Genomic DNA, 21,176 nt, shown 5'->3' with positions numbered 1-21,176 from the left:
GCATACAAAACTAGTAAAATGAAATAGAACATACATCTCAATAGAACTAAATGTTTTTTCCTGGCAACAATGGCTTATGAGAAGTTACAATTGCTATTGTTATTCCTTTACTATTTTTTGTTTCTGCATCACATAAAAACAGTATTTTCTTTGGGACAAGGATCCCTTTTGGAGGGTTATGTTGTCAATCACTACATACACAGATGATGTCATTGTATTTCATCCATTCTAAGGCCCCTTCTACACTGCCATACAATCCAGATTATCAAAGCACAAATCAGATCATGATAATCTACATGATCTGATTTGAACTGGATTACATGAGTCTGCCATATAATCCTGTTCAAAACAGAGAATGTGGATTTTATATGGCAGTGTAGAAGGGAGCCAAGATGCATCTCTTTTGCTATAAAAACATCTCTAAAAATGGGATGCATCTAAGAATCGCAGGTATCTTATTTATTTCGGTAGGTGATGGTGGTACTCAGGCCCGTAGCCAGGATTTTGTTTCGGGAGGGGGGGGGGCTGAGTCTGAGCGGGAGAGGGTCTACCCTAGCAAAACTTTTGTATCATTATCCCAATACCCCCATGCATATGGGATATATTGAGCATGGTAATCAGATCATGATATGAATAAACATAGCAGTTTAAATAATAAATGTAAGGCCTTCTCGCGGACCACCCTGAGAATTTCAGGGGGGGGCTGAAGTTCCTCAAGCCCCCCCCCCCCCCCCCCCAGCTACATACCTGGTGCTACTGAAATCAGAGTGCATCTTACAATTAATGGTGTCTTACAATTAAAGAAATACATTTCTTACACTTTTTCACCATTCACATTTGCTTGTAAAAGGAAGACGTTCATACATCTGCAATCATCCTCAAGGATCCATCCAAGGTCATTTTGTTAATGATCCAAGATTACTTTCTATGCAGGACATTTGCTGAATCAGCTGCTATTTTACTCACTAAATGCCATAATATTTATACTTTAATGCATTTAAGCCATAACCTTCACAAAAACTTGAATGACTAATTTTAAACCCATGCTTATCAGAGCCACAGGGAGGGAAATACACACACATGCTTTAAGAAAAAAGATTCACAGATCTGTTCACCAAGTTATACATAGAGTCAAATATGGAAGGAGGGAGTTTTTAGGATATAGCACTTAGAAGCACTTAGAATTTCCCACATAGACAATAATTGCTGTTTGGGAAATCATTAGATATGTTTGGGATTTTTCTGACAAGCGGAAAGATTTAATATCAGAGCTATTGTATTATGGTGGCTACCAATGTGATCGAGAAGTAACACAGCTATTTGAAAGACAGAAAGGACAGAGTCTGAGACTGAAAGTATAAATAATTTACACTGATGTATGTAATGTAAGTCAATGCTTTTAGTCACTACAAAGCCATTTTTATTATTAACTGCCATAAAGTCAACTTTGATTTATGGTGAAAGAGAGATTCCAGGTCACCTCTACCATCAATAGCCCTTCTCAGGTCTTGCAGACTCAGTGCAGCCATGTATTCCTTGACCAAGTCCATTCACATAAAATATGGTCTTCCTTTTTTCTGCCTGCCTTCTACCTAACCAAACATTATTGTCTTTTCTAGTGAATCATGTCTCCCCATAATATGGTGACAGTATCACAGTCTTGGTTTAGTCATCTTGGTTTCTAGGGAGAGTTCAATATTGATTTGCTCTGGGACACATTTGTTATTTTCGAGCAGTCCACCTCAGAACCCTTCTCCAGAACCATGTCTCAAGCTGCTTTGACTCTCCTTGTGGAGAGAAAAAGCAGCGTATAAATCATTGTGAACTGGATGCAAGCAGAGCTGGACGATCTGGACAGAAAAACAACAAAACTGATGACAATCCACTACTCATTACACCCACATAGTGATGCTGACAGACTTTACCTGCCCAGAAAATCGAGAGGCAGAAGACTTCTGCAAGTGAAACAAACGGTAGAGGAAGAGAAACATGCACTGGCAGATTATGTGAAAGACAGTCATGAACCAACATTGATGGAAGTCAATAGCAGAAAACTATTTAAAATGCAAAAGATACCATAGACAAACAAAGCAGAGCAGAAGAGAAAACTGGCAAAATAAGGCTCTCAATGGATAGTTCCTGGGAAAAATTAAGAGCAAAATTGACAAGGAAAAAATGGATGTGGCTCACAAATGGAACTTTGAAAAATGAGACTGAGGGCCTGATTCTTGCAGCCCAAGAACAAAAAAATTGTTCTTGAATGCCATCAAAGCCAAAATTGAAAAGTCAACGACAGATCCCAAGTGTAGACTCTGGGTCCCCCTGGGGGAGAAGAGCGGTATATAAAATAAATAAATAAATAAATAAATAAGGAAGCAGACGAAACAATGGATCACATCCTCAGCTGCTTCAAGAAGATCGCTCAGACAGACTACAAGCGGAGGCATAATATCATTGCTCAAATTATTCATTGGAACTTGTGCCACAAATACCATCTGCCTGTGACACAGAACTGGTGGGATCACAAGCCTGAAAAAGTTACAGTTACTGTGACATTCAGACTGATAGAGTTTTCGAGAACAATACTCCTGACCTCACGATTATGTTTAAAAGCAAAGTATGGATCATCGGTGTTGCAATCCCAGGTGACAGCAGGCTTGAGGAGAAACAACTGGAAAAGCTGACATGATGCGAGGATTTAAAGATCGAACTGCAAAGACTCTGGCACAAGCCATCAAAGGGGGTCTCAGTGGTGATTGGCACACTGGGTGCAGTACCTAAAGACTTTGGCCTGCACTTAAATACAATCGGAGCTGACAAAATTACCATCTGTCAGCTGCAAGGGGCCACCCTACTCAGATCTGCACACATTATTTGCTGATACATCACATAGTTCTAAACACTTGGGAAGGGTCTGACGTGTTATCCAATACATTAGCCAGCATAGTGATCTTGTTTGCGGTGTACTAATCTTGTTGTGTATCAAATAATAATAATAATTGAGAAGTGTCTATTTCTATCTGCTTTCTTCACTATCCACCTTTCACACAGATATTGGAAATATGATGGCATGGACCATCCTAATTCTGAATTCAAAGCTATAAGTTTATATCTCAGAACCACGTCTAGTTCCTTCATAACTGTCCTTCCAAGTCCTAGTCTAAATGACTTGGGCAAAGTATGGACAATCTTGATAAGTTATGATACTGTGAAAGAGGGTTTAATTTTTTCCACTTTGTGGTGGCCATCTCTTTCAATTCTAAGATGAATAATTTAATAAAGATCCCAACTTTTGAATCAAAGAGGGGTAGGATAAGTGTGGCCCTGAAGGCTTGCTGCGCTTACCTGAGCCCAGGACGCTATCCAATAACCCACTTCTTTTAAAAGTGTGATTTTTTTGGCTGAAAATAATAAAAATGTTGCAAAACCAACTCCAAACATAATAGCTTTGCTAGGTTCGCTCAAATTTTCCCCACTCAAAAAGCAAAACCAGAAGTGATAGCATGTCACTTCTAGGATGTCAAACATGTTTCTGTGTATTCCACTGGGACAAAAAAGCACAGCACACTGGCATGAAAACTGAATTCTTTCCGTGGCACTGCCACATACTCCTACCTTCGGGCATCATGTAAGGACATTTTAGCTCAAGAAGAGGGATCTTTAAAAGTTCTTTTTTTTTTTAAGTAGCCAATATAGCAGGATGCTATGAAGCTCACCATTAGAGTACAACTTGGGAAAAGAAGGTGTTAATGGGCAGGAATGAATATGACACTTCTCTCCTGGCTGGCTGAAGTTTGAGAGAACAATCTGCTTTGGAAAGATAAAAGCCAGGATAAAAGCCAGAGACAGAAGGTTAAAAAGACACAGGCAGGGCGAAGAAGTCTGGAGTTGCAGAAGAAAGAATTAAGCTATGGACCAAAGATAAGAAGAACAGGAAGCTTAGTTAAAATAGGGCTGATTTAGGTGGGTCATGTTCCTATTCTGATTACAGTAATATTATTTTGCTGATTATATAGTATGAGTATGTTTCTTTTATTGATATACTGTACCTTCAAGCTCTATGGTTCAAAGTTTTGCTAACCTGTAATGCAAGTAGCAGTTCATACTACTTCAACCACATGCCCAAGCATGAGGGCTGATGTACACTGGCCAATCACCCTGCATCAGACCAGAGGTTGCAGATGACATCCGCATTTGCTGATTTCTCTGTAGTTCTCTGGCCAGTTTCTGCAGCTACAGAAATGACACAGCCAGAGAACTACAGAGACATCAGCAAAGGCAGGCACAGGAGGGAAACAAATGTGGAGATGATCCAATGATCTTCTCTTCGGTTGCATGGATGCCTTAGGCCCTTTCGGCACTGCCCCTATATCCCAGGATCTGATCTCAGATTATCTTTTAATCCCAGATTATCTGGCAGTGGACAATAATATCATCCAATTTGAATCAGATAATCTGGGGTCAGACCCTGGGATATAAGGCAGTGTAGAAGGGGCCTTAGCTGATGTTAGCAAAGGCACCCGATAATGGCCAGGACTACTCTGGCTAGCTGTTACAGTGATAGGGGTGAAGATAATAGTGAAGATAAAAACACAGTAGGTCACATTAAAAGATCTTTCTGCTAATATCAGATAACAATTGAAGACCTGTTTAAATAAAAACATATCTGCCTGTTAGTAGAAGGAATAAGGGAAAGGTCACATGAAGAAATCAGCAAAAGGAATGGTGGAATAAACCCTATTTTAATTTTTTTTTAACTGTCATGCATCAGGATTGTCAAAACACTACCACTACCCCCAAATTGAATGAGTTGTGGGATAATTTATAACATCTAATGAGAATGTTTGATATTTGAAGATAGCATCAAGACAAGACTTAAAGCTTAACGAACACTTATTGTATGTCCTGGCCCCAATGAGAATGCTAATGCATAGAAGGTCAAAGTTGTTGAGGGCTAGATTTAGGGTTTTGTGAACACTTCAGAAGAATTTAAGCGAGAATGCTAATATTTACCCTGACTGGACTGTCGTTATTTCAACTATAGTACATCACATCTATTCTCTGCTTCTTAGTCATTACATGAGATCTCATCTATCCAATATGTTTAATTGGTTCAGTCAAAGTTATCCCAGGCTATCCTTATTTGAATGCCATTATTATCAAGGTAATACATTTGAACAGTAGGACAAAGAGATATGATGCTCTTGAAAGACTACCAAGAGCTTCTCAACTTACTCCATGAGACAGGTCGTGGATGGTGGAAATGTTTTCTCGTATACTGGTGGAGTACAGACTTTCTATGGAATTGTTGTATTGGCAGTGATCAGGAGCATGAGCGCTGGCAACTATTTGCCCTTGGAGTGCAGCTCCAACCAAGGTTCCTAGGACTTCAAATGTCATCCCTAAAGTAGAGAAACACAATATTTCTACAATCCTGGGATTTATGGATTTAAAAAGCACAGATGAGTTTTATAACATTTCAGAGGGTCTAGATATCCTGAAAGTACTAGATCTCATATGATCTTGGAAATTAGGGTGGACCAGGCCAAGTTGATGTGGAGGTTGGAGGTACTGTAGGTTGAATTTCAAGTACTGTAGGTTGAATTTCAGAGGAAGGCAATACCAAAGTTGGAGGAAGACTAAAGACACACGAACACACAGAGAAATGACTCCAGATGCCATTCAGCAGTTGTTCTCTACTTGTGGTAGATGTGCTATCATTGGGACACAGAGATACTGTCTAATTGGGACAAAGATGTCTCAGTGACCACAATGGAAATTACAACAGCTGTATTATTTCAATTTTTTATTTCTATTCTTTTTGTTTTACTGTTACTGTGGTAGCATTTATGATCAATAGTACTATTACCATTTCCTACCACAAATAAAATATATAATTTTGTTTGTTCAATATTACGGTATTATTTTTTTCCTTAAAATGTACTTTTATAGTTACCATTGACTGTTTGGCTGGCCTAGCTTACAAATCCCAATGAAAATACAGTTACATTTACAGAGGGAAAAAAACTTCACACTCTCACACTCACTATAAGCTGTTGCAGAGTCTCTGTCCTTCTGCTCCGTGGTGAGGAACATTGTGAGAGAGGAATATGATACCTGGAACAACTGTAAAATAAATTAATATAAGCATATAGTTCCATCACTATCAGCCTAAAAGGGTGTATGAGTTTTTAAAGTGATATTCTTGAGATCTTAGGCCACATCTACACTGATCACCTTGGCTGGTATACAAGCAGATTCACCCTGTAGCAGTTGGTGGAGTCCCTGTGTAGACCAAACCCAGAGCCGATCCAAAGCTGGACACACTGGATTGGCTTTGGATTATAGATCAGTGTTGATCCAGCCTTAGGGTGTATTTACTATGTAGGACTAATGCAGTTTGACACCACTTGGAGAGCCATGGCTCAATACATTTCTTTCACCTTTCTTCCCTTAACTCAGTGGTTCTCAGCCTATGAGTCCCTAGGTGTTTTGGCCTACAACACCCAGAAATCCCAACCAATTTACCAGTTGTTAGGATTTCTGGGTGTTGAAGGCCAAAACATCTGAGGACCTACAGGTTGGGAACCACTGCCTTAATTCCAAAGTATCCATCACAGACAGAAGGATGGAATACTTCACCACTATGACATTAGGAGATCTCCATCTGTGAGTTTTCCAAGTAGACATGTCAACCTGAAGGGGTCACTGAGACACCAAAGTGACTCCAATTTAGAATGCTTGTCTGCTTGGAAACTAGATCAGTCTCCCCTCTGAATTAAAGATAAAACTTGCTGTTTTGCAGCGTGTGTTCTAAGTTTAGCAGGAATCAGTTTCGATAAAGCTTGTGGTTAGCACATCCTGGAGTTGTTGACAAGGCAGGATGTAGCTAGCTAACCACAAACTGAACTGGGGGATTTCCAGTAAATCTAGTCCAGAAAGGGGAACTAGAAATGTAGTAAACAAGTAGGGTATATATTGTCCGGGGCTGATTAGCTCTGGACAGACAGTTTGGATCAGCAACAGCCCATGTTGCCCTGTCTGTCGGTAGCTACCTAATAAAGGTGTTTTGTCCTCAACTATTTTGGGCTCTTGAATGGTCTCATAGCGGCTTGGCGAACTCGGGTAATGTATAAATGTCTGGGGGACGCCCAAATCACCCCTTACATTTCTGGGGGCTCGTCCGGGATTTCGGAATTTTGGGATTTCTAGTGTTTTGCCAAGGTTCCGTTGTAGCCCACTCAAGAGCTGCTCTTGGGAGCAAGGCGTGTCCACTTCCCCTTCCGGGGTGCTGCGTACGGTCCGCGCCGAGACGTGCGCACGGCCTCTAAATAGAGGTAAAGACCGGTGGTTCCCTTCGCGGCACCCGAGCGAAGGAAAGGCGTGCTCTCCTCCAAAACAGAAGTTGTGAGACAACCACCGTTGGGAAAGTCGGCCGGCCGCCGCGGGACGGAACGAGAATTAGGCAAGTATACCTCTTAAAACCGCTTGTTGTTTAGCATTGCGGGGAGGGAGAGTTTTAAATTGTAGAAGCAGTTCTGGGTCCCGTAGGAATCCCTTGGGAACCAAGAGAACCCCAAAGGGAAGAGAGCTCTGGGAAAGACCTGCAAGGGGAATCCGACCAGGTCCGGAGGCAGGCCCTAGTAGCAAGACGTGCAAGGATGGTCCGACCACGGTCTGGGGACATACTCCACTAGGAAAATAATCTTTCACGTCCAGTGGGAAAGCGGAGGAAGACCGTTGATCTTCCGGCTGTGCGGGCCAGGGTCAAATCCGCGTACCCCAATGGGTGGGAAAGAATCGAAAGGGACAGGAGGGCCAATGACCCCCCTCCGATGTATGTTGAATAACTTTGAGCAATTGAAGGAGTACACAGCCGAGGCAGGAATGGTGCCTTGTTTGGAGGTTTGGATGCTGTGTTTGGTTTGGGTTTGTGTTTGGAGGTTTGGATGCTGTATTTGGTTTGTGTTTGTGCTCGGTGCACTGTTTGGAAGTTTGGATGTTGTGGATGTATACCAAGAGAAAGTGTTCCCAGTGAGAGTAGACCCTCAAGGGGATCTGAGTACAGCAAATGGTAGAAACTCATTGAGGCTGTATCAGAACCTGAATGTTTGTGCCCTGGAAAAAGGGACTCCAAGAGTTCCAAATTTGAGAAAGATCTACCAGATGGAGCAGGAGCAGAATGAAAGTCCAGTAGCATTTCTAGAAAGGCTCAGGGAAGCATTCGAAAAGTTTTCTCCATATGACATGGATGATCAGAGGGATCAGGCGGCAGGAAAGATAGTGTTGAAGAGTGTTTTCTCTAGCCAGTGCAGCCCAGACATACGGAGAAAGTTACAGAAAGATGCTGGTTTGGCTCACTTGACTTTGGAAAGGATTTTGGAGATTGCAAACCAGGTTTATTTGTCCCGGGAGGTGGTGCAAGCCAAACGGGAAGAGGCAGCGGTGTCTCGTAGGGCCAAGGTTATAGCCGCTGTGTTAGGGCATGAGCTTGGAAAGAATAAATGCGCACGGTGCCACAAGCAAAGGCACTGGGCGGCGGATTGTAAGGTGGATCTTGGAGGAGGACAGAATAGGAAAGTGCAAAATGGGAGTGGAAGTTGGAAAGGAAGGAGACAGAACCGTGGAGCTGTTAACCAGCCCAGTAGGGGTCCGGTTGCAATTGGATTGGTTGATCCTGCATTGGATGAAGCATGGGCTGGTTTTTCTGAGAGAAGATGATGAATTTGAGTTTCCAGGAATATCTATATAAAATGAACAGAAATGGGAGCTGAGGCATTGTGCCCTACAAGAGTGAAAATGCATGATTGTATGAAAATGTATATGGCTGTTATTTGTGTGTGTATGAGAAGAACATAAAGTGCATGACACTATAGCTTATTGGAAGCTTTGCAGGCGGATAATAGAAAGGAAAAGGGGAAGGCAAGACCTCCCCTATCCAGACTCAAGGTGTGTTTTGTGAGTTTTGTGGGACCAGTGTGGTTTTGTGTCATTATAACCTAAGATGCTTTGTTTGTTGCGTGTTCTTAGAACAGATAGTAGAGAAGAATGTTTGAGAGGAACTAAGGCTTTGTTATAGTTTTGTTTTGTGATAAAGGTTACAAGGTTTTGGGAAAAAGGCTCAGCCAGTGTTAAGTGCATGGGATTTCGTTTGGAAAAAAAAGGTCTCCGGAGGTTAGAGGTGGAATGCAAAGAAGCCATTTGCTCCATCCCTACCCCCGGACTAGGAAACAGGTTAGAGAATTCCTGGGAGAGGCAGGGTTTTGTCGTATATGGATTCCGAACTTCGGACTATATGCCAAACCCCTCCACGAGGCTACCAAAGGGAAGTCAGGAGACCCCTTGGCGTGGGGAACTGAACAGCAAGATGCGTTTGAGCAATTGAAGAAAGCTTTGATGTTTGCCCCAGCATTGTATGTATGTATGTATGTATGTAGGAGAACGCAAAGGAGTGGCTGTAGGAGTGTTGACTCAGCCGGTGGCTTATTTGTTTAAGCAATTAGACAATGTGGCCTGTGGATGGCCTTCATGCTTGAGAGCTGTAGCGGCTGCTGCGGTTCTTGTGGAAGAAGTAAACAAGCTGACCTTAGGGCAGCCTGTGATTTTAAAATGTCCCCATGCGGTAGTGACTTTAATGGAACAAAGGGGACACCATTGGCTCACCAATAGCCGAATGCTTAAGTATGAGAGCATGTTGGTAGACAGTCCACAGGTTAAATTGTCAGTGTGTGCCACTTTGAACCCAGCTACCTTGTTACCTGTGGAAGGAGAATTGATGCAGCATGATTGTTTAGAAATAGTGGACAAAGTATATTCAAGTAGGCCAGATCTCAAAGATCTGCCACTTTAGGCTCCGGAATGGGTGCTTTTCACAGATGGGTCAAGTCGTGTGGTTGGTTCCGAAAGGAGAGCGGGGTATGCAGTGGTGAATAGCAATGGGGAGACCCTAGAGGCAAAGGGGTTGCCTCCGGGGACTTCCGCACAGCGGGTCGAGTAGATTGCTCTGATAAGAGCCCCCCCAATTGACTAAAGGAAAAAGAGTCAACATTTATACTGACTCAAAATATGCCTTCACCACTTTGCATGCCCACGGAGCCATTCATAAGGAAAGGGGACTGCTGACCTCTGCAGGACAGCAGATCAAAAATGCAACAGAAATTTTGCAACTTTTAAATGCAGTATGGGAACCAAAAGAGATAGCAGTCATGCATTGCAAAGGACATCAGTATGGTGAGGATCAGGTAACACAGGGAAATCGCCTGGCAGACCAACAAGCTAGGAAAGCAGCAGATGAAAGCACATCAGAAGAAGCAATTTTACAATTGGATGTTACGCCCGTAGTAGAGTCCATGACTTACTCCGCACAAGAGAAGGAGTGGGCCCTAGCAGAAGGGGAAAAATGGAAGGGTAAGGTTTTTATCTTACCCAATGAGAAAATTTATGTCCCAAAAGCTTTGGGATGGAAATTATTAAAGAAATTAGTAGACAAACCCATTTAGGTGCAATTGGAATAGCTTCACTCTTGGAGGGGCAGCTCTGGGTGGATGGCTTGCAGGCCTTGGCCGGAGCTGCTGCCCCAGGATGTGAAATTTGTAAACAACACCCTTTAAATCTTTTGAGTCCTTGGTAGTTGATTTCGCCGAAGATGCCAAGGGTCTGGAGTATTCAGGGTGGATTCCAACCACCGCTGAAAGAGTTGTAGAGGTCAGGCGTGCCTTGTCAAGGGATGCAATCCCTGGGCACGGGATGCTCTACACATTGGGGTGACAATGGCTCAGTCATTTGGTCACCAGGTGGCAGAGGCCCGCGGCCTTTGTTCACCAGGTCCTTGGGTGCCTAGCCCAGGTGGGAGGCACCGCTTGGAAATTGCATTGTAATTGACCCTAATCTTCGGGTAAAAGAATGAACAGGGCTCTGGAAAAAAGTCCAATCTTTGGACAGGTTGTTAACCAACATGTATGAAAGTGGGGGTTTGTCATCTTATGAGTTGTTGTATGGAAGACCCCCTCTGAAAAATTAGATCTCTGCAAGGAGACATACATGAATTGAGAAAACAAGGATTGATAAAAGAAGTCCAAATTTTGGATATGGTGTTAAACAAACTGTATAAATGTACTGAATGCTGCGTTATCCCTTTCCCGGTTACTGCGCTACATGTTTTTCTTACCAGGAGACCAGGGTTGGCTGAAAGATTGGAAGTGTGATACCCTCGGCCCAAGGTGGAAGGGACCACCAGAGGTGTTCGACCACTGGAGGTGGTCCAAATAGCTCTTACTACTGTGAAGTTAAGAGATGTGAAGCCGGGGGTACCAAAAAAGGACTACACCACCAAAGACCCTGACATCTGGAAGGTAAACCTGCGTAAGGACAATCCACTCAAATTCACACACCCTAAGGGTCAAGCTACCAAGAGCTGCCCTGAAGAGGAGGGGCCCGAAGCTACCTAGAGCTAGCCCCAGAGGTCAGGTTACCTAGAACCGCCTTGAAGAAGGAAGGAGGGTACACTTCCGAGAGTGTCCCAAAAGACCGAATGGACACTGGGTTTTGGGTGTGGGGATTTGTGGGTTGTATTGTATTTTGTTTTTGTGCTCTGTGCTGTAATATTGAGGACAAACACAAGTGTGAAAATGAGGACACAATTATGCTTTTTAATATTGATCATGATGCCGTTGGTGCAGGCCCAGATGGGTTGGGACAGAAACACATTTCACCAACTAATTAAAGATATAGTAAAGAAGCAGAGGTTAAAGACTGCTGGATTTGTGCCCATAGCCCTCACTCTCAATATGAGGGTTGGGTCATGAAAGCAGGGCCACTGCTGGATGTATCTGGATGGAAATTGTTCACCCCTTGGACATATGCTGACCAAGAGGGGTTGACTGATTCGGCTCAATTTATGTTGGCCCATGATGATTCTGCACCAACTGCATCAGCTTGTTTGGCAAGATTCACAGATGGGATCTCAGAAATTGATCATAAAAACTTCCCCCAAGCCAATCTCATAGAAGTAGGAGATTACCCTCATTGTAATCTCACTCTCCCTGTATATTATGACAACATATTCATGAGAGTTGACTAGCCACAGAGAGATGATCACCTGGAAAAATCAAGAAGGCAAGTTTCCTTGCCAGAGGGTAATGGTAAGAAACCACCCTCTCGTCCGGCACGTAATGGGAAAGCAAATACGCCCCCTAAGATGTATGTGGTTACGCCCGGGTCGGAGCTGCCTCGTGCAGCAACTCAGCCACCTGCGGCGGGAGGCAAGCCTCCACCACGACAAGATCTGGTCCGGACACAAGGAAGCTTCCCAATGGAATACCAAATTCCTGAAAGGCCAAGGCCCGGTATTTTGCTTGATAACCATGCCATGGGAGGATTGCCTCCGGGGTATTTCTGGATATGTGGGAAGTGGGGAGGTAAAGTCTTGCCTCCACTTTGGGTTGGTACTTGCACCATTGGTACCCTAGTCCCCACCAATATTGAGATACACCCGCGAGAGTAGCCCCTGCAGGCATTGGGCAACAGACCGGTGAAACAGGCCTAAAAGAGCTTATGATGAAAACGTGGCTATGATCCTGATATCTAACTGAGGGAGAAGGATTTAGAACAGGTTCGCTGATTACCTTGTGGATTGGGTGGCTGAGAGACCTCATCAAAATATTATTTGTCATGTTGCTAATCATGATTTTTGCCTTGTCTCTTTTGCCATGTATCAGGTCGTGCTTGAAGAGAAGTTCAACATGTTACATACAGCTGAATACCTTGGAATACCCCACTGTAATTGGACACCTGTGCAACCAAGAAATTGTCTTTCTTGGTTACATGAAAAAACGGGGGAATGAAGGGGTCACTGAGACACCAAAGTGACTCCAATTTAGAATGCTTGTCTGCTTGGAAACTAGATCAGTCTCCCCTCTGAATTAAAGATAAAACTTGCTGTTTTGCAGCGTGTGTTCTAAGTTTAGCAGGAATCAGTTTCGATAAAGCTTGTGGTTAGCACATCCTGGAGTTGTTGACAAGGCAGGATGTAGCTAGCTAACCACAAACTGAACTGGGGGATTTCCAGTAAATCTAGTCCAGAAAGGGGAACTAGAAATGTAGTAAACAAGTAGGGTATATATTGTCCGGGGCTGATTAGCTCTGGACAGACAGTTTGGATCAGCAACAGCCCATGTTGCCCTGTCTGTCGGTAGCTACCTAATAAAGGTGTTTTGTCCTCAACTATTTTGGGCTCTTGAATGGTCTCATAGCGGCTTGGCGAACTCGGGTAATGTATAAATGTCTGGGGGACGCCCAAATCACCCCTTACAAACCTTCTTAAGAAAGCATGATATAAGTTGCAAGGATCTCAGTTATTGTCCATTCCCTATTTTCAAAGAAAGCTTTTGCAGAATGTAAACAATAACTAGTAATTAAGTCCTCAAATATGCTAGAAAGAGTGTTAGCAGCAAATGTTTTAGCTTGTTGGAGCAAAGTGTTGTAGTCTTGTCCTATCTCACAGGGTTGCTTAGATCCCTGACCTCTACACCTTCATGTCTCAATGAGGAGCTTTAGTCTCGTTCTTCTCCCTAACGGTTTCCTATGAAAAAGAATTGACCTCTTCTTCCTGTAAGTAGGAATATTTCCCCATGGGAGGGAACATCGTATCATGTTAAACTTCCACTCACATTATAAAGTCATGTATTAAGACTAAGCTAAAGATCAAATTATAGTATAGATTGAAATACAAACTGAACCCAACATTAAAATAAAGATACAACAATGCCTTCCATTTAGAATGACTTTGTTAGCCAAAGTATGATAGCCCAATGGCTGTATGCACTGGATCCTATATGAACTGAAGGACATTCCTGCGCAGGTTAAAAGGCTCACAGAAAAATCCTAGTTGCTGCCTTGACACAGCAAATATTCTGGCAGGAGGCCTCACATGGAAGGCACGAACCCCCTAAAGCTTGAATAGGAACATGGGAGATATTCAGAACAAACTTGGGGTGGGAACAAATATGGATAGAAGGTGTATGATTGACCTTGAGCCACATTTATGTCGAGTAATGAAAAGCATTTTGCATGGGTGGGGTGCACCTTTGCCTTCAAAGAATAAGAGAAAACTCATTCTAAATGGAAGGCATTGTTGTATCATGACGTGTTTCCATACAGACTCTAGCAAGGCAACTGAGTAAAGATCTCAGATGAACAAAGAAAGGAGAATTAATCTCTGACTTCTAAAAGCCATTCTTTCTTTACCGATTAAAGAGAGAACTTTTAGAGAATATTTCATAGCTGCACCTGCTCCTGACACATCGCTTCAAAAGATTTCAGTGAAGAAAGAAACTCCTAGCTACTCTGTTTTTCATCATTGTGACAAATGATTCAGTGAACATGTACACTGCTTCACTGACCCAGTGGAATCTGAAAACAGTGGATAACACACTGTAGCTTCCAAAACTACACCAAAATCATTGTACATAACATGTAGGGCTAGATGATCTTTAGTTCAATTGGAGCAATTGCTCAATACCTCCCACAGGTTAAGGGGCTCAGTGCTGAAAAGAAAAATATTGTACTTCGTTTCCACTCTTCTAACAGGATTTTATTGCACAAACCCACTATTCTACTACAGTCGCACTAACTGTAGATATGTACATTGAACAGCACAAATATCTCACCTCCTTATATTAGGGCAATTGCGTAGATTTGCCAATCTGTGATCCTGCGATCATACTTTTGCACACCCTTCAAACCCCATTCCCACACTACAACTGTTCCTTAATTTTTATTTTAGCACACTTTTTCTATTCCAGCATTTAAAAACAACATCAAAAAAGTAAATATAAATATAAATCATAAAATAAAAGGAAAATAAGCATCGTTGGAAGGAGATGAATCTGGGCCCCTGATGTTACTGTACTGTCAGCATGTTGATAAATAAGTGGCACAGACCTATATACACACTCACCATCACAGTACAGTATCAATCACAGTCTAAAATTTGGAACTATCCAATTTAATGAACAAAAAATAATTAAAAAATTAAAAAAGAAGTGGAAGGGACTTATTGCATCAAAGAAAGTGTGGAATTGGGAGCTATTAATTGGTTTTATCTGTTAGCGACTAGGGATGGGAGAATTGCAGGACAGGAAAGGCAAATTGGCAGTGGGATGAACATTGCATTACATGATAAGAATTATCATCAAATATGATGCTCCAGCTACAATGCTGGTTTGCCTGCTTCATGTGATAAAGATCACGGTCACACCTTAAATTAGTGATTCTCAATCTGTGGGTCCCCAGGTGTTTTGGCCTACAACTCCCAGAAATCCCAGCCAGTTTACCAGGTGTTAGGATTTCTGGGAGTTGAAGGCCAAAACATCTGGGGACCCACAGGCTGAGGACCATTGCCTGAAATGAAATGAAATGAAATGAAATGAAATGAAACTTTATTTATAGCCTGCCCTATCTCCCCAAGGGGACTCAGGGCAGCTTACAACAACATATACACAATGGCAAACATTCAATGCCGACAGTAATATATAAACAAATCATAAACAACTCAGTAAAATGATAGAAACAACTTAAATAAATAAAACATAACACAATCCACTTAGTTACTAACATATTAAGTCCTTAAAATCTCATTTAAAATATGTAAAATTTGCTAAATTAATCACATTGCAGTAGGGGAGAAGTCCTTCCCTTTCATTCGTATGTTGTTAAAGAGGTGTCTCATTTTACTTTTGAAGTAATTCTGATTCACTGATGTAATTCTCTTGAGTATAGCTCCCCATATCTTCCAGCCCATATGGATGCTGGCCATCTTAGATAGGGGCCTGTGAGAAATACTGCTGAGCAAACTCACTCTCCCAAGTTCTGTTTAGAAAGATACAGCATTCACAACAGCACAGAAAAAGGATTCCAGTATTGATAAACTTACTGTAGACAGTGCTTGATAAAGGCAATAGAAAACCAGATACCATACAACTCTTGCAGATATGAAGGGAGGTAAGTACCACAGCAAGAAATAGGACACAATGAGGAAAGGCGTACAGCCCAGTAACCTGGAAAAAAGAAAATGCAGTGCATTTCAAATATACATATCCAACATTTTGATAACTAAAAAGTGGAAAAGAAATTAGGGCATAAACAAAGTTACTTAGTACTAATAATATCATCTATTCTGAATATAGTATTTAAACTGTGGGAGTATAGCAAACACTCATAACAAAAGAGTTTTTGCTTTCAGACACATTCTCGCTATCTACTGAAGTTTGTGTGTGTGTGTATGTGTGTGTGTGTGTCAGGAGCGACTTGAGAAACTGTAAGTCACTTCTGGTGTGAGAGAGGACGTTGCCCAAGGGACACCCGGATGATTTACCATCCTGTGGGAGGCTTCTCTCATGTCCCTGCAAGGGAAGCTGGAGCTGACAGATGGGAGCTCACCCCGTTCCACGGATTCGAAAAGTTGACCTTTTAGTCAGCAATCCTGCCGGCACAAAGGTTTAACCCACTGCACCACTGGAGGCTCCATCTACTGAAGTGAACGGCTAGCTATTATCTATATAAAAATTTTAGATTGCAAAGAAACTAAAATAAATTCAAGATTATCCAGTCTTCAGTCTAGAGTTCTTCTAGACCATGGAGTCTTCTTCTACAAGGGAAGAAAAGGCAAAGGGCTGCGAAACAGACACAACTATTAAGGGCAAGTCTCAATATTTGAAGAGATTCTCTTCCAATCTGCCCATGTTAAGCCATAAACCTTTCCAAAGATCAGAGATAACAGCTGGAGGAAAGGGCAGCTAAGCTATTTGAGAAGCCCCGCAGTCAGGAACAGATACAGGCAAGCTGAGGATCCAAGTTATGTCAAGTTTGAGAAGCTTGGTACTATTACGGAAAAGGGGTATGAATCTAAACTCTTTTGGAAGTTTCTCAATCTTTATTTTCACAACAACCTTGTGAAGTAGGTCTGAAAAATCATATACTGACCGATGAAACTTAATGCTTAAGTAGAAATCTGAACTCAGATCTCTTCGTTTCAAGACAGCAGCTTATCGATTTCATGCCCTCAAACTTTCCATGGTTTTTATATTGAAAGCCTATCAGCAAATGTTGTCATTTAATTTACCTTCTACATTTTATAAAAAGAAGAGGTGCTTCATATAATAGGAAATTTTACAGCTTCACCTGGTCAAAGGCACTGTAAAGGCTCACGACTGCTATATTTTCAGGCATGTGCAAGAATTGCCTTGGGCACCTCTGTTACTATGAAGCCGAGTGCTCTTTAGCCAGCCTTGTGTTTTATGACTCCTGGATGCTTCCACTAATTTGGAAGGCAAAGACTCCAAGGAAATGTAGAGCAGCTCTTCAGTGAGTAAACACAATTCTAAACAAACCTTATAATGACACTCGGGGCTGATAAACTGCATGGCAGTCAAGCTGATGTAAAGCCAGGAGAGAGAATCGAGTGTGTTCTAGCTTTGGTTTGTTTGTTATTTGTGAATGATGAGCAGATGCAATTCATTCCCCAGAGCATGACCTCTAGCTATGGCAGAATTCTCCCGTGTTCTTGTAAAGCAGCCGCTGCACAATGTAATTAGATGACCATGGATGCTATTTTGAAGGGGAAAAAAACCTCTCAATGGACAGACAATGCAGATCAATCCCATCAGAATAGCTTTATTTGCACAGTATTTTTTCACCCACAGACATTCATGTAGTGTGTTTGTCAGCTGATTATTTGCAGTAGCGGATTGAAGAGTGCTGGGAGAGGATTGTATACAAAAGAACATTAATTTGGTGCAATAACTCTTCCAACCCCCTCTAGGGAATGAAAAACAACAGAAAAGCTGGATATGAAGGACTGCAAGGCCATGATCTTGTTCCTCAACATTTACTGTCACAATATGCTAAACAAACAAACAATCAGGGAGTGGAGATTAAAAGGGAGCATAGGAATGATGAAAGAGCAACCCGAAAATGGACAGGAGGGGAAAACAACTATGATCAGAGAAATTTCAGAGTAGTGAATGACAGCAGTTAGATCAAATGTGGTTTTATGTACATTATAAGGAAATAACATTATAGTTTTGACTCTGAAATTGTGGTATGATCTTCCTTAGGAGGATTCAGTTTTTTGAGAATTGATGTATCAGTTGGTCTTCACCGCGGATGAGACTGATATGCATGTTATGTGCAGAATGACAGGTCTCATTTCAGATCACACAGCCCATTCAGTGACAATGGCTATTGGCAAAATCCTGCTGAAACAGAACCACTAACATGATAAGTTCAATGACCTGAGCTCTTTTTTTGTGCCAGGAGCAACTTGAGAAACTGCAAGTCACTTCTGGTGTGAGAGAACTGGCAGTCTAAAAGGATGTTGCCCAGGGGAAGCCCGGATATTTGATATTTTACCATCCTTGTGGGAGGCTTCTCTCATGTCCCCACATAGAGCTAGAGCTGACAGAGGGAGCTCATCTGCATTCTACCTGGGTTGGATTCAAACTGGCAAACTTCAGGTCAGCAGTCCTGCCGGCACAATGGTTTAATGCATTGCGCCACCGGGAGCTCCGCCCTGAGCTCTTGAAAAAACTTGCAAAGGTTCATATGTATCACAGGCCCATACAGGTCAACCTCTGCCCACTGCTGCTCTTTTCCACAAGTTTGGAAAGCCCAAGGAAGATCTTTCCATGGTTACTATTCTGCTTTGATCAGCTCTCACCACTTCCAGTTCTGGGCACCACAATTCAAGAAGGGTTTGACAAGCTGGAAGGTGTCTAGAGAAGGGTGATCAAAATGATCAAAGATTGAGAGCCCAAAGGGAGATGGGTAGGTTGAGCTTGGAGTAAAGAAGGCTGAGAGGGGACATGATAGCCATGTTTTGAAAGGATGTTACAGTGAGGATGACTCAATCTTATTTTCTGCAGCTCTAAAGACTAGGATAAAGAGGAGTGGATTCAAATTACAGGAAAAAGATTCCATGTAAATGTTGGGAAAATCTTCCTGTTCCACAGTGGAACATGCTGCCTTTGAGAGAGTGGAGTTATTACTTTTTGTGATTTTATATTGGACTTCTCTATAAAAGGTACACAGACTATGAACCTGTGAAAATTAAGTGTCCTGCAAAATCTTTTTCACAGTTATTAAGCAGAAGCTGGATGGCCATCTCTTGGGAATGTTTTAATTGTGTCTTCCTGTATGAAATGATAGAGCAAAGAAATTTGAATCCAACACAGAGAAAGCAAAAAATATCTTTATCTGCTTCTGTTTTAAGTGAGGTAATTAATGGATGCTTTTCTCAATACAGAAATTTAATTGAATTATTTATAGCTGCTGTGACAGAGCAAAATGATGCCAAAGGAAAAATATTGCCGGTCGGATTTGTGGTGTTCTTGTTGAGAGCACTGGAGGAAATAAAACTTTGTCTAAAGCAAAAAAATACATAAAAGACAGTGGTTCAGAGATTATTGAAGAAAATGCAGAAGAAAACTTTGTCTAAAGCAAAGTAATAATACTGGTTCAGAGATTATTGAAAAAAATAGCTGTGGTCTAGGACCTGATCCTAGCTGAGAAGGCTGATCTGGCTTGTATTAAGCTGGACGTGAATCAACACTGATTAAAAAAAACCAGGTCAAACTGGCATGTTGGATGGGCCTTAAGTTTTCCCCCAGCAATTAGGGAGGTGGAAGGGAGTCTCTACCACTCTGCAGTGCCAAACATGGTTTGGTGCCAATGGGTGTCCACCCTAACTGTTCCCGTTTGCCATGCATGTTGGGGCCGGGCTGGATGGCCTTTGGGATTTCTACCAATTCTACGATTCTACTGATGTAAACACATAAACCTCCCACAGAAGTGGAGAATATTTGGCCCAATCAGAAGCCCTACTTGCATAGTATGCATGCACAGCTCTTTCCGATGTGGTCTCCATGCATGACTGGCAAAGAATTTCTACTATGTGTCTCAATGGAAAGGTGCAAAGACACAGCATGCAATGGGGGTAAGGCTGGTTGACACAATGCCCTCCCCCATTACTTTAATACATGGAAGGATAATGTGTAGTTGAATATCATTATTGTATACACATATTCTAAATTTCTGAGTTCAGAAAAGACCACACATTTTGCAGTACATGATTGAATTTTCAGTTTCATAGTCTGCATGCCATTTGCAGAGAATATAAAATCACAAAAAAGCAAACAGTAACAATGCAGTACGCAAAATGGAATCGACAGCAGCACCCACTTTTGTTGTTTGTTGTCGCTTTCCAGGTCTCTGTGACCTCATGGACCAAATGACCTGAGATATTTGGCCAGATCTGCTGAGAAGAGCATTGATAAGGTCTACAGCAGGGACCCAATCAGCTCCTGACCCCAGGTCACCCTTCTCTTCTGTGCCCATGGCCACCATCTGTTTTTGCCATGGAGCTGGTGAAACAAATCTCAGATTCTGAAATCACATTATTGTCTGATCCAACATGCCCCGCCAGAGCTCCCTGTTGGCAGTCGCCACTCCCAGCTACTTCAAGGTCAAGCCATCATGATCTTCTCCAATTTTCCTGTCTTCTCATAACGTGGCCAAAGTACTTCATCTTTGCCTCTAATATCCTTCTCTCTAGTGAGCAGGCTTTCTTTCCTGAAGTATGGACTGGTTTGACCTTCTTGCGGTCCAAGTTATTCTCAGATTTTCCTGCAACACCACAGTTCAAAAGCGTCTATCTTCCTTCGCTCAGCCTTCCTTACGGTCCAGCTCTCGCATACATAGGTTACTATGGGGAATACCATTGTTTTGACTATGCGGACCTTCGATGCCAGTGTGATGTCTCCGCTTTTCAGTATTTTATCGAGGTTGGCCATTGCTCTCCTTCCAAGAAGTAAACGTCTTCTGATTTCCTGGCTGCAGTCTGCATATGCAGTGATCTTCACGTCTAGAAATATAAAGTCTGTCACTGCCTCCACGTTTTCTCCTTCTATTTGCCAGTTATCATTCAGTCTGGTTGCCATAATCTTGGTTTTCACAGGAGTGCTTTCATTGTGTTTTCGGGCATGGCTGGACTAGATGGCCCTAGTAGTCCCTTTTGTCTCTGTCATTCTATATTCTGCTCCTTGCCTCTGCCACCACTTGTCCATCGATAGTTTCTTTGGAATAAGGCTTAAAATGTTAAGTGGAAAATGGGATTGGGTGAT

The 21,176-nt window shown here is 42.2% G+C and overlaps 1 protein-coding gene across 1 annotated transcript in view; it reads right to left on the bottom strand.

The window, feature by feature from the left end:
- mfsd2b (MFSD2 lysolipid transporter B, sphingolipid) overlaps positions 1-21,176 on the bottom strand; it is a 59,662-nt gene that overhangs the window by 21,761 nt on the left and 16,725 nt on the right. Inside the window, exons 4-6 of the mRNA XM_008117039.3 lie at positions 15,932-16,055; positions 6,048-6,126; positions 5,236-5,402 (exon numbers count right to left, since the gene is read on the bottom strand). Of these exons, the coding sequence (XP_008115246.2) occupies positions 5,236-5,402; positions 6,048-6,126; positions 15,932-16,055 (370 nt within the window). The remainder of the gene's footprint in view (positions 1-5,235; positions 5,403-6,047; positions 6,127-15,931; positions 16,056-21,176) is intronic.

This window comes from Anolis carolinensis, chromosome 1 (assembly GCF_035594765.1).
Source record: "Anolis carolinensis isolate JA03-04 chromosome 1, rAnoCar3.1.pri, whole genome shotgun sequence".
Lineage (NCBI taxonomy): Eukaryota > Metazoa > Chordata > Lepidosauria > Squamata > Dactyloidae > Anolis > Anolis carolinensis.
The sequence above is the reverse complement of the archived record's forward strand: the minus strand, read 5'-3'. Positions and strand labels throughout refer to the sequence as shown.